Source organism: Paramisgurnus dabryanus, chromosome 9 (genome assembly GCF_030506205.2).
Source record: "Paramisgurnus dabryanus chromosome 9, PD_genome_1.1, whole genome shotgun sequence".
Taxonomy (NCBI): Eukaryota; Metazoa; Chordata; class Actinopteri; order Cypriniformes; family Cobitidae; genus Paramisgurnus; species Paramisgurnus dabryanus.
The window spans coordinates 20,579,471-20,596,405 of NC_133345.1; the positions used below are offsets into that span (position 1 = coordinate 20,579,471).

At 38.3% G+C, this 16,935-nt stretch overlaps 1 protein-coding gene across 1 annotated transcript in view; it reads right to left on the reverse strand.

Moving 5' to 3' along the window:
• Positions 1 to 5,129, reverse strand: part of luzp2 (leucine zipper protein 2) — a 137,886-nt gene extending 132,757 nt beyond the window's left edge. Inside the window, exon 1 of the mRNA XM_065283062.2 lies at positions 4,842 to 5,129. Within this exon, the coding sequence (XP_065139134.1) occupies positions 4,842 to 4,903 (62 nt within the window). The 5' untranslated portion in view covers positions 4,904 to 5,129. The remainder of the gene's footprint in view (positions 1 to 4,841) is intronic.
• Between the last annotated feature and the right edge of the window lie 11,806 nt (positions 5,130 to 16,935).

Here is a 16,935-nt window from a genome sequence, read left to right on the forward strand (position 1 = left end):
TGTTTGATGCGCTGGATTTCATTGAAAAGTCCCAAATGGGTCATGAGTTGCATGCGGTAAGTAAGGCTTCTGTGTTATTTTGGAAATAGGCGTGTGCATTTTATAATAACGACATAAACATGTAGTGAATAATAAGTTAGACTTTTACTCTCTCCTCCCGCGGTAGTAACTCATTCTTCATCGGAAAGAATCGGCATAGCTAATCTTTCTTTTATAAATCTGATTAAACTAAAGACTCTTCAGAGATATAAAGGATGTAATACTACTCCATAGGTACTGCAGATTAACATCAGAAATGCAGAAACAGCGTGTGTTATGTGAGCTTTAAATTGTTCATTTTGGCTCCACTGAATAAAACTGTTCCAAAAGACCAATAAGGCATATGATCCCATATGTCAGCCCCCACATGGTGACCTGCTTCATAAAAAGCTTTTTAAGCATTGTGTGAGTATTCATAATTTAAAAACATATTTAAAAATGTTAATTTCTTTATATATATATATATATATATATATATATATATATATATATATATATATATATATATATATTTATATATATATATATTTATAAAACGCTGAAAGACAAATCTAACCGCATGTTAATACATAATTTACAAGGTACAAGAATCTCATCCGGGCTTCGTATCCATTCATTAAAAAAATTTGACATGTGCAGTGATTTAGTACCAAATCCTTTTGTGGACCATAAGACCACACACACACACACAAACTACAATGTTTATGTAAACCTAGGCATGAACATTTACACATGCAGGAATAGCAATTTACCATCAAATATCTACGGCTACACTTTAAAATATAGGGCCCTATCTTGCACCCAGCGCAATTGACTTTGTCAGTGACGCATGTATCATTCGTATTTTGCGCCGGCGCACAGCGGGGTTTTTCCCTCCACAGATGCACGTCAGCAAACTAGGGAATGAACTTGCGCTCCCTGGGTGGTTCAGCGCAAAAAGGAGGCGTGTTGCGGCGCAAACCATCTCTTATGCTATTTTGCAGTTTCAAAAAACAATTGCGCTACTGACCAAAAAAAACTAGTCTAAAGTCAGTGGCGCGTTGCGCGTGGTTCATTATGCTATTTTAAGGGCGCATGCTTGACCATAATGTATAGCGTGCACAACGCGCATACACTTTGCTTATCTAATCTACACAGATGCAACAGTTATTTTTGCAAATCATAAATTGTTACACTTAAAAATATTAATACACGAGATAAGGGGAATCAAAGTGGTGAGCATTGTGGTGATAGTTTTTATTTATTCTCATGCAAATAACGATTAAAATATTTTCATAACTTTGTTGTGTGGCTGTATTACGTTTATGTTATGTAAATAATAGTTAAAATGTTTTCATAAGAAACCTTAATGTATATGAACTTGATTTGTAAGAGTACTTTGGGGTTGGACCTTGCTTGCGTTTCTTGGGTCCGATTTCAAAGCCCCCAAACCCTTTCAGCGGTGAGGGTGGACGCAGCGATGTCCTCTGCTGGCGTCAGGTCCTGAGGCAGATCCACCTCCCGTTACACGGCGTGCCCGATTTATGCTGGCAAGCGTGGGATTCCCCCGTACAAGGACGTCGGTCTCCTTGGCTGTGAACCGCTCCTGGCGTGCGCCTGGTAAATCCGTCATAATAATAGCAACCCGCCATGGAACTTGCGCCCTTGCGTTTAAAGGGAATGTTGGCTAGCGTTCTGATTGGTTTATTTGACGTTACGCCCAAACCACACCTATGAATAATGAACCTACTTCAGACCAACCCCTTATTGATTTGCGCCCGGCGCAAGAGTTATTTCTCACGCCGGGAAAATAGCAACAGCGCCCAAGATCCGCCCACAAACTCACTTGCGCGTTGCGCTTCGCACTTGCGTTTCAGATCGTTAAAATAGAGCCCATTGTATCATCATCAGACATACCAGTAACTTCCCTAATCATTCATCACCCAAACGAACAGGCATGGCATGCAAATGTGCTTTTGGAAGAATTCCACTATTGATATTGCCAACAACAGCCATTTGTTTACCGCCTATGAGGTTCTGATGAAATCATTGAGTACATTTATGTTTAAAGTAGGTTTCTTTTAACATCAAATGCTTATACAGCATAATGTAATCATCTCTCTGTATAAAACGCTGAATGGTATAGCTTGCTGATTTATACATATGTAGTTCAATACAGTTGTCAGCTGAGCTTTGCAGACCAGTAAGCAGAATTGATGAAATGTTGGTGTAGATTGCATTGCTGTTGGCATGAGAGCTGTTTACTGCTGAGCATAGATTCTGTATTTATTAAATGAGAGCCACGCAAAGATATTTTCGAACGTTTAAACAGAAATGTCGGAAAGGATTAAATATAATACAAACAAATCATTAACAGATTCATGCCGTGCCAGGGAGCACACATAATAAAAATATATATCATAATGGATAAAACTATAGCGTCTGCCAAATGCACATCGTAAACATGTTAATTGTATATGTTCTATTGTAGGTTTATAATAGATTTATGTGTTTGGTACTGCTTCTCAATTCTACATTTATAATAGTTAATGTGATTTTGCTGAAAACTGAACCCATGATCTTGCTATAGCCATGCTTTTCCAGCTAAGCTATAGTTAACGTGGATGTTTTTTGTTCACTAAAATACAGGTCCAGTTCATGATATACTGTATGAGTCATGATTGTTCATAATGGACTGTGTCTTTCAGACTACATGAACTTTGAGAAGATAAAAATGGTGTGTGATGTTGCACACCACTGACTAAAAATACTGTGCCGGATTATATTTAACAACAGTGCATGATGCTGTACATTGCAACATTCTCTGGCATATGAAAAAACACACTAAAAAACAGTATTTTACAAAATTACAGTAGAGGCACGTCGTCCTACAGTACATCAAAGATTTAAATCTAAATTTAAATTTAAGATCATAAGTTTTAAACACCCGTGATGGCAGGATCATACGGCCTTCTTCATGATGCTCAGTCTCAGGGCTGCTTTACTCCATCACATCTCTCCATCTGTACTTGATTGGTTGTAGGTTGCTCTTGTTTCTGCTTCACTGCACTGGATCTTAATGGTTAGGAGTGTGGGCTTGTGTCACATTAATAGATCTACAATGTAACTGAATGTAAATGCCTTTATTGATAACAGAAGTAGTGTGGAATGGTAAAAAATTAAGGTTAATTTGTGTGATAACTTATTTAAAGAGATAGTCCATGAGAAAATGAGTTTTTTGTCATAATTTACTCACCTTAAAGTTGTCCCAAACCTTTATAAATTCATTTGTTTAAGATATTTGTAATAAAGCAAGAAGCAGGAGCACCACTGACTTCCATAGTAGAAAAAAATAATACTACGAAAGTCAATGATACTCAAAAATTGTTTGGTTACAAACACTGCTCAAAATATCTTCCTTTGTGCTGGGCAGAACAAAGAATTTTGCACAGGTTTGGTTTGTATCAACTTGAGGATGAGAAAATGATGACAAAAATTTTATTTGGGGTGAAAAATCCCTTTAATGTTTTCTCTTACCAGTTATAAAAGCAATTTTATTTGAAAAAATTAGCTTTCCAAAGGAATTTCAGATATGTTATGAAACCAAAAATTGCTGTACAGTAAATAACAAAAGCATCCCATTCAAGACTTATTTGATAATTTTTTGCCTACATACTGTACATGTATTACTCAGTTAGCTATGAAAAAATTCATCTCAGTATTTAAAAGATATACTTGAAATTGGCTTAATAAAAACCTGAAGATGTTGCTTACAGAGGTTGGCCTTGATAATTAAATAAAAGATAAGTAATATATTGATGGAAAGGAGTTTAATTTCTTTGTATGCTGTGAGATGACCATAACACTACTGTAACTGTACTTCATTTAAAGAACATAATGTTTAAATGTAATTTATAAACTTGCCTCACATGAATACCTCCAGTGAATTCTGTTCATAAAAAATTAACAGCGTACAAATTTTACAATGCATATTGGTGAACAAATACCATAACCAGAGTGAAATTTCATCAGATTTATCTTATTTTTTATTGTCATTTACTGCAGTGCCAAAAGCATCTGTATATTTGTACTCCAAGCATGGCCACTGCCTGGACAAATCTAAAGGGCATAAGTATTGAAGAAATAGACTTTTAATAAGCTTTAATATTTCTCAAAAACACTGCAAAGTCACTTGGCTATGTGCTTATTGACCTTTCCGTGGGCAACGGTTTTGTCTTCCAGAGGAAAATGGCTGTGGCTTTAGACAGGACAGAAGCATGACTTTATCAGTAGTTAAATTAATGATCAATCCTCGAAACTCCCTGACTCTGCAAGACTCCTCCTCGCTTAGCCTTTGCTTCTCTGCTTACTCCCTGTCTCTAAATCTTCACCTCGCAGCATTATTCTGTTTGCAAATGCCTGCACGAACGCATTCTGTAACACCCAGACATCCCGTAGCTATGACTGACACAAAACTTGCTCCTCCGCCAGACCTACTTAAACTCCCCAGTACAACATTTCGCTCCCTCTTTGTGCCAGAACGAGAATGTCTCTGTTTTGTCTGCAGGGCTAGCCAAGCCCTAAGAGCAGAGCGAGAAAAAAGTTGAGCTGTTAAGCATCTTTCACCTGCATCTCTGTGCTGTCTCCATTTCTCTCATCGTCTCTCGTCCACTCAAATGGCAAACGTGATCCGAGCACATATTTGTAAGCTCAGACACCACACTGAGCTGTCACAGATTAACATCAGCCGCTATTTTGCCCCGGTAAACAGACAGAATGAATGGGGGTGATGGATGAAGCCAGAGCTGTTAATCGCCTCTTACCTGCTGTTGAAGCTCAAAGCAGGCAGAAGGAACAGTAGGTAAAGGGCTCCGATGAATTTCATTGCTTTGTCTTGCTCTCATGCACTCGCCGTCTCTTTCCTCCCCTTTCTCTCGATCGTTTGCTTTTTTGCTCGCTCTCTCTCCTCGCTTGCTCACTCACCCGCTCTCTCTCTCTCTCTCTCTCTCTCTCTCTGTGGTGCACACGCGCATTAACACAAGCACACACGCCGCAACAGACAGATGCAACGCTGTGAGTGGTACGCGTATGTGAAAGCATGGGCTTCTTTGGTTTCAAATAGCGGAGACGAATGGATTTATTAATGGCCAGGAACCAGGGTGAGAAGGGAGGGGGGATTGGGTGGTCCGGGAGAGGAGGACTAGAGAATGATTTGAGCTGGTGAGGTGATGTCAGCATCAATACAGCCAGTGGCTTCTTGCCTTTCTTTTCTGTGTTTTACAGTAAGACGAATACCTGCTGGTGCGTCCCACATGATATTCGTCTGTCTGTTTTATTACAAGCAGCCTTTAGACAGGCCAATGCGATTATCGGGGCTTGAGCGGGGCAGGGTTACTCCACAAAGACTACATTAATCAATTTTCATGAAGATTACACTTTGATGTTAGGGATCATTAGTTTGACATTTCGTTCTTTGTTGTCCGTCAAAGTAATTGATGAGACATTTCCCAGCTCCCGCCTCATATTCTGAGATTAAGAGGGTAAAGCGATGATGATACATTTAATAGTTATTCAGTTACTTTACCTTATTTTATGTCTCCAGCCGCCTTTTCAAAAACAGTTGTTTGAATTTACAAATGGTAATATTACAATTGATCAATTTTAATAAAAAATAGGCAAAAAAACATGTAAATCCTATTTACTAAGGTTATTTTACCATATACAATACAGTAGCTGTGCACATGCAACTAAATACTGCCCATCAAATTGATGGCTCAATCAGACTGAAAACTCTTTATATAAACACCTTGATCACATTTCGATCCGATTGAAAGGAGTGGTATAGACCGTAAAGGCGGAGTGCACGATTCCTGAAAAATGGTTTGGAAAAGTAAGTCGGGCCGACTAACATAACACACTTGTGACCAATCAGCAGTAAGGGGCGTGTCTACCAAAAAACATCATTGCCTGGGTTGCGTATGTGTGGGGTGTGGTCCAGATTCTATTGGGGTAACGACATGTTTGTTTAGGTAAATGTGTAAATCATAATTTTCTCAATCCGATCCTAAAACATCTTGTGCACATGCGCAGTGGAATTGTATTTATGTTTACGTCTTATTTACATATCGCAGGATATGAACTGGCAAGGCAATGCCATTTCAGTCATTGGGTTGCTTTTGGTTCATTTTAAATGGCCACTGACCTGTTTTTGTTACGTCAATCTGGCAACCCGACATATTTTTATAAGATTATATAGAATGTCGATGTTAACAAATATTTAAATTGAATTGCAATTTTTAGGGTACATATAAATTGTAGTTTTATAATGTGCAATCAGACTAAATTTATTCAGATTGATGAAAATTGTTGCATTTAAACATAATGAGTGATTAAAGGTCACATACTGTAACACACGCTGTTTCTGCTAATCTCATGTTAATCTTGAGCACCTATAGAGTAGTACTGCATCCTTCATATCTCTGAAGACTCTTTAGTTTTATCAGATTAATTACAGACAAATCAGTTGTACAACTATTTTCCGAAAAATCTGAGCTCCTGGAGGCGTACCGTGGGCATAGCGAGTCACGAGCAGGAAATACACATAAAACATTATCCCGCTGTCTCTGGATAACTTATGATTCACTGTATCTTCATGCTGTTTACATTATATGCACTTACGCATCGATTGCTAATAAAACACAGATATTTGATGCAGTTTTACTTACCGCCTGTGGCTCATGACCTGGTTGGGACTGCCCATTTCAACAAAATCCAGCATTGAACAACCACATTTGCACAACTCCGCTTCTACCCCGAATCAACAAACTACATCTATTGTTCTAGGGCTGTAATGATTTATCGTGCAAATGCGTTTCCTCAATGAATGAATCTGAATGAATTACAGTGAAATGCCACCACATCCAAAAGCCAGAGGGGGCTCTCGTGCAGAAACTCCAATTGTGCCACAGAAGAAGTAGGCTAGCATTACAAACTCTATTCCAGGAAATGTCTAGAAGAATATTTATATCGCCGTTCTTCAGATTGTTTCAGGTCTTTTCATGATAATAAAGAATATTTTGACTTATTTTGTTAAACGAGTGTTGCTTTTTTAAATGCACATTATAAACGACCCCGACTCATAATGATTTTAGATTGATAAGGACTTTTTACTGACCAAAACGCCATAGTACACGCACAAGCTCTGCATAAAACACAGAATCGCAGCCTTGCGATGCAGAATCGATTTTAGACAGGTCTTTTTAATGGAACACGAGATATGGTTACAGCCCTATATTGTTCCCATAATGCTGGGTTCTTTGGTAAGCTGAACAAGCTAAACTTACGGCTTACACAACAGATTCTAGGACTCCAGACTGCCACCAAAATTTGAGAGTGTGCTACTAAATTTTTGCGACCAGTAAATTTGACCTTTTCTTTGATGTGACACTGAATTTAAAACAGCACATTGTACTTTTTGCATCTATCATCAAAGTATTTATAATACAGTGTATTACTTAGTAGAAATGTGAACATTTGGTTAGCATGTTGATTTACATATGTGCCCCTAAATTTTCTGGTTGTGCCCCTAAATTTTCTGGTTGCGCCCCTAAAATTTTCAGTTGGAGGCCACTGTGCTCCTAGTGAAAAGTTAGTCTGGAGCCCTGGATTCATTAACTTTCCAAAACTTGCACAAACCCCCAAAAAGTGCATTCGGCAATACTCTGTCATACATCTAAATGGTTCTTTGACACTCTTAAACTGTGTTAATCAAAGAAATACCATTAGACCTTCCTTTAATGATACTTATTTTGATATATTTTATTTTAATGTAAAACATAAAACTTTTTTTAAATGCATAAATTGTACAATATCCTTTATTTTAAGGAATATTTACCAAGATACTTCACATTGTTTAATTTTTTTATGCTTTCAAGCACTCTGGAACAGGGGATAAAAGCTGCATATAAGGGCAACTCACTGTTAATTTTTTATAGTCTGTAGAATCGTTTTCCACTACTTTCTTTTGTGCAACAGAAAGATTCTGTGGATTCTTAAGGTTTTTTATGGATCCATACAGCCTGAAAAAGACTATTCTGGAGTGCAGCATCATAAAAACATAAAACTTAATTTATTATTAACAACGCTGAAAGACGGAGATTTGAAGTGCCCACCTATGTCTCTCTCACTATTTTTGTCTTCAAAGGGAATAAAAGATTTAGTGGTAGCCATTGCTTTCAACCATGGAGGGTTGACTGATTCAAGTTCCATGATCAGAACAGTGAAAATGGAGGTAAGACGCTAGTGGAGGTCGTGTTATAAAAGAATGATAAATGGTTTCCATTACACCACTAATGGAGTTTGGAGTCTATTGTCCCTTGGTTCAACTCCGCTTCTAATTCTTCACCATTCTCACCTATTTGATTTGCGTCTAATTACAGGATCATGGGATGCATGGGTACTCAGAAAGTGGGGCTCTGGCCCCTGGGACTGCAATAAGTCTCTTTAGTAATCTGCTCTTATCTGTCTTAGTCACACCCCAAGCGGCCTGTGTCACAGCAGACAAGGTGAAGGCAAACCTGTCGCATGTTAGATGTAAGAGAAATGAGGAGCATATGACCGATGAACAGGAAAGAAGGGTTCTTTTGTGTCCTATTGCTTTTATACTGCAATAAACATCAATTTTCATGTCTTGTTTTGCGTTAAAAAGTGTAAACATCCCTAAAATGAAAGTTAGAAAATTGTGTAAGATAATAAGATTTGGATATCAAAACATATTCTGAATACGTTTATGTCTCCTACCCTCCTGGCAATGTTTTTAATAACATAAACTTGCTAGATTATGTTAAATTTATGCTAAAAATAAGAAAAAATGCAATAGGGGTACGAAAAATCTACTTATATTCAACAAAAACAAGCTTTAATATCCCATGCAATTTTTCTTAAGTGCATTTATCTTACTTTAAGGATGTTTTGATATTTTTACCTAAACAAGACAAAAATACTGATTAGGAAAATATGTTTTGCCGTGTTGCTTAAGAAAATGTCCTTTAGTTCCATTTAGTTTTATTACTATATAAATATGATTATACAAGAGCAAACTTGTCAGCTACATGCTGCATTAGTTTTGAAAAATAAAGGAAAATAATAACAAATGACTGGAGTGCAAATGACAACAGTGGAAAAGCAGGCCATATATAATTGAGCTATTAATTGTTTCCTTATTAAAATATGCTTGAAATGTTCAAAATGTGATAATTTGCAGAAAATATTATAGATTTTTTTTATTTTTGTAATTGAAGTGGGCAACCTGTGCACCTCAAACCTTACGGGGCGTACACACCAGAAGCGAATTTAACTATTTGCGTGAGTAGATCACAAACAAAGTCAATGTAAGACATGAATAGATGTTAACTTGAATGGAACAACAAATGATCCTCACTGGTTGGCGCGATTGCCACAAACACGGCTTCAAATGTGTCTACAATAACTTAAGTGGAAAATTTGCATGACACGAAGTTAAATCCCGCAAGTAATCGAGAGCGAGGAATGCCATGCTTTGTTTTTTTTTTTTTTTTGCTTACAACTAATAAATTACTTCAATTGGTAAACCCAAAAAAATTTGATTTTTTTTCAACTTAAATTTTCTCACTTTGGGCCCTATCTTGCACCCAGCGCAATTGACTTTGTCAGTGACGCATGTATCATTCGTATTTTGCACCGGCGCACAGCGGGTTTTTCCCTCCACAAACGCATGTCGGCAAACTAGGGAATGAACTTGCGCTCCCTGGGCGGTTCAGCGCAAAAAAAGAGGCGTGTTCCGGCGCAAACCATCTCTGATGCTATTTTGCAGTTTCAAATAACAATTGCGCCACTGACCAGATAAAAAAAGTTTAAAGTCAGTGGCGCGTTGCGCGTGGTTCATTATGCTATTTTAAGGGCGCATGCTTGACCATAATGTATAGCGTGCACAATTAACGCGCATACACTTTGCATCTAATCTACACAGATGCAACAGTTATTTTTGCAAATCATAAATTGTTACACTAAAAAATATTAATACACGAGATAAGGGGAATCATAGTGGTGAGCATTGTCGTGATAGTTTTTATTTATTGTGTGGCTGCGTTAAAAAATTCTCATGCAAATAACGATTAAAATATTTTCATAAGTTTGTTGTGTGGCTGTATAACGTTAATTTTATGTAAATAATAATTTAAATGTTTTCACAAGAAACCTTAATGTATGTGAACTTGATTTGTAAGTGTACTTTGGGGTTGGACCTTGCTTGCGTTTCTTGGGTCCGATTTCAAAGCCCCCAAACCCTTTCAGCGGTGAGGGTGGACGCAGCGATGTCCTCTGCTGGCGTCAGGTCCTGAGGCAGATCCACCTCCCGTTACACGGCGTGCCCGATTTATGCTGGCAAGCTTGGGATTCCCCCATCTCCTGACATCATTGTAGCGCTTGGCGCAATGATATGCCAGCTGATGAGACTGTGGCTATTTCCTCTCACGCCTGTTTAACCTACGCTGATTTGGGCGGGTTTCTCCTATCCCCAAACAAAATAACTTCTCTGTCTTTGACTGCTTTTACAAGAACGTGGGTCTCCTCGGCTGTGAACCGCTGCTGGCGTGCGCCTGGTAAATCCGTCATAATAATAGCAACCCGCCATGGAACTTGCGCCCTTGCGTTTAAAGGGAATGTTGGATAGCGTTCTGATTGGTTTATTTGACGTTACGCCCAAACCACACCTATGAATAATGAACCTACTTCAGACCAACCCCTTATTGATTTGCGCCCGGCGCAAGAGTTATTTCTCAAGCCGGGAAAATAGCAACAGCGCCCAAGATCCGCCCACAAACTCACTTGCGCGTTGCGCTTCGCACTTGCGTTTCAGATCGTTAAAATAGGGCCCAATAAGTCAAAACTTTTAAGTTGAAAATGTTTAAATATTTTAGATGCTACCAACTGACGTTATTTTAAAAAGTGTAACCACCTTAAAAGGTACAATTTGTAAGATATTTGAAGTAAAATGTCCAAAAAACACGTGGAAAAATACTAAAGTATGCATCTGTTGGGCTACACTCACTTGTTTATGGTAAGTTTGTTGATCTGAACACTTAATACACCAATTTATTGGACTAATACTGTAACATCTATGACTAATATATTTTTTAACATTACATGAAACCTTACATAATGAAATAAAATGATGTAATCAAACACAGCATTTATAAAACTTGATTACTTTACCCCCTCCTTTAACATGATTTCTCGTTCCCAACTGATTCACGACCATCAGCGGTTGAGTTAAACACAACAAATCCCATTATTCCACGCTGCTTCAGAGCTTCATTAATGCACATCATTGTTATTGTTTTGATTGTGCGCCCTCTAGCAGCGGATTCTACAAATTGTATCTTTAAATGTTTTACTTATAGGAACTCGCCCACATTTTGGGAATTTAGTCACTTAGTCACCGTATCCCCCAAGTTATAAAAGTCCATACATACCTTTCTCATCTCCGTGCGTGCTGTAACTCTGTCTGACGCACCCCCCGCTAGCTTAGCTTAGCACAAAGACTAGAAGTGAATGGCTCCAGCTAGCATACTGCTCCCAATAAGTGACAAAATAACGCGAACATTTTCCTATTTATGTGTTGTGATTTGTATAGTTACACCGTGATAAGCACCCGAGAAGCTGGAGGAGCATAGAGTTCGGTCAGAGTTGTGCAAATCACTATGCCCAAGTAGCAGTGCTTCGCCTTCTGAGAATATAGTTCCCAGTATGTATACGGTTAAAAGATGGCTGTGTCTCATATGACCTTGTTATTTGTACACGGTGTGACTATACAAATCACAACACATAAATAGGAAAATGTTGCCGTTATTTTGTCACTTATTGGGAGCAGTATGCTAGCTGGAGCCATTCACTTCCAGTCTTTGTGCTAAGCTAAGCTAGCGGGGGCTGCGTCAGACAGAGTTACAGCACCCACGGAGATGAGAAGGGTATGGACTTATCTAACTCTGGGGGATACTGTGAATAAGCTAAATTCCCAAAATGTGGGGGTGTTCATTTAAAGTCATAAAATTAAAGTTTATAAAATGAAGTAATAATTGGTATTACAAATTGAAGTATTTTTTTTAATTGTTCCATCTTTTACTTTTTACAGTGTAAGCAAAAGAGCAATGTACTGTGGCGTTCCTGGAATCTAGATTACTCGTGGGAATTAACTTGTGTTTAAGCGTACTGCTTGTGTTCGCGGCGTAATACCTTTGCTCTTACCAAAGAATGAACAGACATTTAACAAATAAACAGTTTGCGCTCTGACGGATATAGTGGGAATCTCAAACCTACATCAGCAGTGTGATGTTTTCCATCGTCAGCACAGTAAGATTAGATCATATCCATCTACCCATCTCAGCCGATAGCTCTTCTCATCTGGTTGCCTCCCTGAGTGTCAGCAAGAAAATATCATAAATTCTAAAAGGCTCGACTCCCGCTGCACTTTCTGACACCACAGACAACTACAATGAAAGTCGCAATGACCTTGCATTGTTTCAGGCATATCTTTTGAACCGAGAGTATCACAGATCATCAGTCACAGGTTACTCCAATCATTCAAAAAGAGAAAAAACAAAAAAACAAAAACTATGACACAATGAAACAATGAAACTGGACGTGCCCTGGGGGAAAGAATAACATTGGCTACGACAAAGATGTGACTGAGAGGACAGCTGAAAGCTGAGCTCCGACACAAAGGCTTGAAGCAGAGGAACTGTGAAGGCTGTCAAAACAAATCCAAAAGGGGAAAAGTGCCAACATGTTCAAGGTTTTGACGTGATGCTGCAGCATCCATTACATGAATAGAAAATAAATAAGCATATGTTGTTTAACCGTACCAGTAACCTTTGTATTAATTACCAAGAACAAGCACCAATCACTGGCCAATTGCTTCACAATTCAAAATTATATTTTTAGTGCTTGCTATTAGGTGGTAAAATGATATTCATCCTTAACTACGGGAGAATTAATAATTCAATGGAAAGAAGGAGTCAATGATCCTTGCAGACGGAATTCAAATGACCATTAAAGGACGTAACTACCTCCACATCTGCTGGCAATAGATTTACCTCCACCTCTTTTATTTATACAGCCTGGCCTCCGCTCACAGATCCTTTCCACAATAAAGATGATCATCTAGAAAGGGTGCTTAAAATAAGCATAATAATACCAATGCTGTCTACACCGCACAACAGATGTAAGCTTATGGTTTATCTCTCCGATAAAGACGGCAGGAATCTGCAACAAGCCGCAGGGTTGAAAGCGCAGCCAAGAGGATTTGGCTCGGCCAACACGGAGCAGCTTCTTCCTTCCACAATTACTCATATTTCCCTCACAACCCTCAGAGACAGCAATCATTAGACAGCACTCATCCATTCTACCTGCAGAAAACAAGCAGTGTGCATTTCAGCCACGCACAAAAGCTCTGTTCACCCACACCAGCAGTGTGTAAAAGGTTTAAGATGCGCATGAAACGCCTCGCCTGTGACTGCAATAGAAGATGACATGGGCTGATCGTGTTAAATGTGACATTCTCAGACGCAGTCCGATCAAAGGGGTTATCTTTTATATTCTGGGACATCTGCGATCCAACAAAATGACGCGGGATGAAAAGAGCTCTAATCTTCGAAGGCTCTGAGAAGGGTAACGTCTCATCTCATGTTCTTAAAATAACACTAAGAGAACTTAAACATAAACAGGGTATCACAGGCACTCTGTTATATGTAAGTGGGTTTGGTTAAGGTCCCTTTAAGGCTAGACAGCTCACTCAGCGGCCATTTTGGCAACGCCGGTAGCAGATAGGAGCCGCCCAGGGAGCTATTTACTGTTACACAAGTACAGCTACTTGAATGGGGAAAGTCGTTCCAATTCTCTGAAATGGTTATGAGAACCTCCTGTATTTTAAATCGGCAACATAATGACATCATAAAGTTTAATGGAAGCAAAACACTATATTTTTAAAGCTGGTTCGAATAATACACCCACATTCAACCACCAGGATATTGGCTCTTTCAAATAAAGTGCAACACTTATTGCATGTGGCTCATCGTCTCATATTGTCTATCTCTCTGTCTCTTAATGATGTCAGAATGAGGAACAGGCCTCTCTCTACAGCTTGACTTTAAGCTCGATTACAAAATTAAAACTCGTGCTCTTAATTTATTTCTTTGCCCTTTTCGCTTGACTAACTCGCTGAAACTACATGACAGTAAAACCTTGGATGCTCCTGCAAGCCTCATTGCTCAATTAGATATTAGGACAAACACAATGAACGGCACATTAAAAAATCATGCAAATTAATTATGGATTTAATGCCAAAGAGCAGCTCAGGTTGCAGCAAGAAAAACAGCTCAATAATACTCTTTTCACACACAAATAAAAATTCTACCTTCCCACACTCGCCGAGCCAATGACAAAACCCACAGAGCTCTTCCCGAGTGATACATTAACCTGTGTGTGACCCAGATAAATGACCTTTACACATGAGGTAAAGGCTCCATTCCTAACATCTGCAGGAGGCATCTTTCTGTGCCATCATAGACACCCACTTCATCCAAAACATGGAGCTGAGCCATTACGATTTATCTCACTTTGCCCAGAAATACAGATTTATCTGGCTTTTTTTCAAAGTATAAGGGTTACTTGCTTATTTTTCTGGCATATAGAGATCCCCGTCTAGAAAATGTATTGAGACAAAGGAGGATTATTTAAGACGGTTCCGACCCATTTCCACTAATGGCCTGTCTGTGAAGAATGAACACAAGTAGTTGTGATAAAAGAGACGGTTTCCTTGTTGTACGCTGTCTAGTTTTGAAGCCATCTGCCACTGTCTGATACTGCAGTATGAAACAGATTTTGGTCTAACAAATACATCAACACAACCAAACTGTTCTATCCAGGCAGCCGTACAAATGAAAATAATCCATTCCATCAAAATCTACTGCCACAGACAAAGGAGATGTCGTCCGTGTCAGAACAGAGTGTGAAATGTTTTTTCATCACGCTGCAGGCCTTTTGCGTGAAACAATAGACAAACAACAGGATGTGGCTGTCAGTCAGTTATGATACAACCACGGAAAAAAAGAGCAAACAAATTACCACTAATTGCAAGTTGAAAAATCAGACAAGGGGGTGGCAATTTTCTTTTGCGAACCTACCGCGTAAAAGCATTTCAAAGGAAGGCTGGATGAAAACGGCGAGCCCGTGTGCACCCGGCGCAGTATCGGGAACCTCTTTTATGGGCAGAGAGAAGGCTGTAACTGCCTATCACCCCATTAACAACGCAGAACGCTCGTTTCCAAGCAGCAAAGCACGCGCTGAAAGACATTTAATCACAGGCAGCAGGGGAGCTATTAAAACATGTTAAATGATGGGTTCATTTCAGACACATTCATTTCATTGTACGAGAAAGCCTCCTATGAGTGAACGGTGACATTTGATAGATTCATAGTTTTTATATGGATGGAAATTCGGTGTTTAACAAACTATGAAATATTTCTATACTCTATATTTTCACTTGCTTCAAATTGAAGACTGATAATAAATTTCTCAGTTGTATTGGTCTCTTAATATCACAGATTTATAGGAAACTCCGGGTTTATGATCAGCAATGTACCATGCAAATGAGGCCTTTTAGGTGATACTAAAAAATATATGTAGTAAAATTGAGAAAACAGTGCTTTTAATTTGCCAGACATTCGCTTTCAGTACAGTGACAGGAGAATGTGAAATGTGCATAGGAATGTAAATAAAACTTGTTGTTGGAGACTTTAATCGGTGACAGGCAAGCAAATAACTATATAAAAACATAAATTACACTCTAGTGCAGCAAAAGTATCCTAATTGAATCATAACAATACCAGACGCAAGGCAATAAAGCATGAGCGATAAAATGTCTGATGTAAATCTAAGTTTTTGTCTAAACCAACTGCTAGAGGACAACTGTCAGTTGCGTGTCATGCAATAAACCCAACCTCAGCGAATTCTGATATACATATATACATACATACATACAAATCTGAAAATATGCACGCCAACTCTTCTTCCGTGCACTTAGAGGATTTTGCCAAAAACTTTGCTGAATGAACTCCTCATATACATACATATGAAATACACACACACACACACACACACACACACACACACACACACACACACACAGACACACACACAAAGAGTTTTGACTAATTTCTGTAAAAACGTGTTTTCTATACCAACAGAAAGTGACGAAAGATGAAAGCCACTATTTTCTGTTAAAAACTTTCACATAGCATCTTTAGGTTATAATAACATTAAATATCAAAATCCAAAATTAGATTTTCAAAGATTTCTTGTAAAAGGATATTTTTTTCCGCAAATTGCAATAAATCAATTACAAGTTTTGTTTTCAAAATGCTCTACACAGTCTCACATTGGTTCGTGCTATAGTCACGTAAAAAAAATTTTTCGTGATATTATCATGGTTTCCACGTTTTTTTGTGAACGTATAACGAATTTCTGTTTTCGTGTGATTATCACATATTGGTTACTCAACTGCTTTTTCCTATTTTCAAACCATTGTCGCTTCGGTTTAGGGTTAGATTTGGTGCTTGCATTAGAATGTCACTTTATGTATTGGTTTATACTATTTTTTCAGATAAATTTTTTGATATGTCACCTGGAGTTAGGGTTAGAGTTGGGTGTGGGTAAGGATGTCATTTTATGTAAATCTAACCCTAAACCGAAGCGCCAATGGTAAGAAAATAGGACAAAACAGTTGAGTAACCAATACGTGATAATCACACGAAAACAGAAATTTGTTATACTATCATGAAAAAACGCAGAAATTCGTAATAGTATCACAAAAAAAGAATAAAA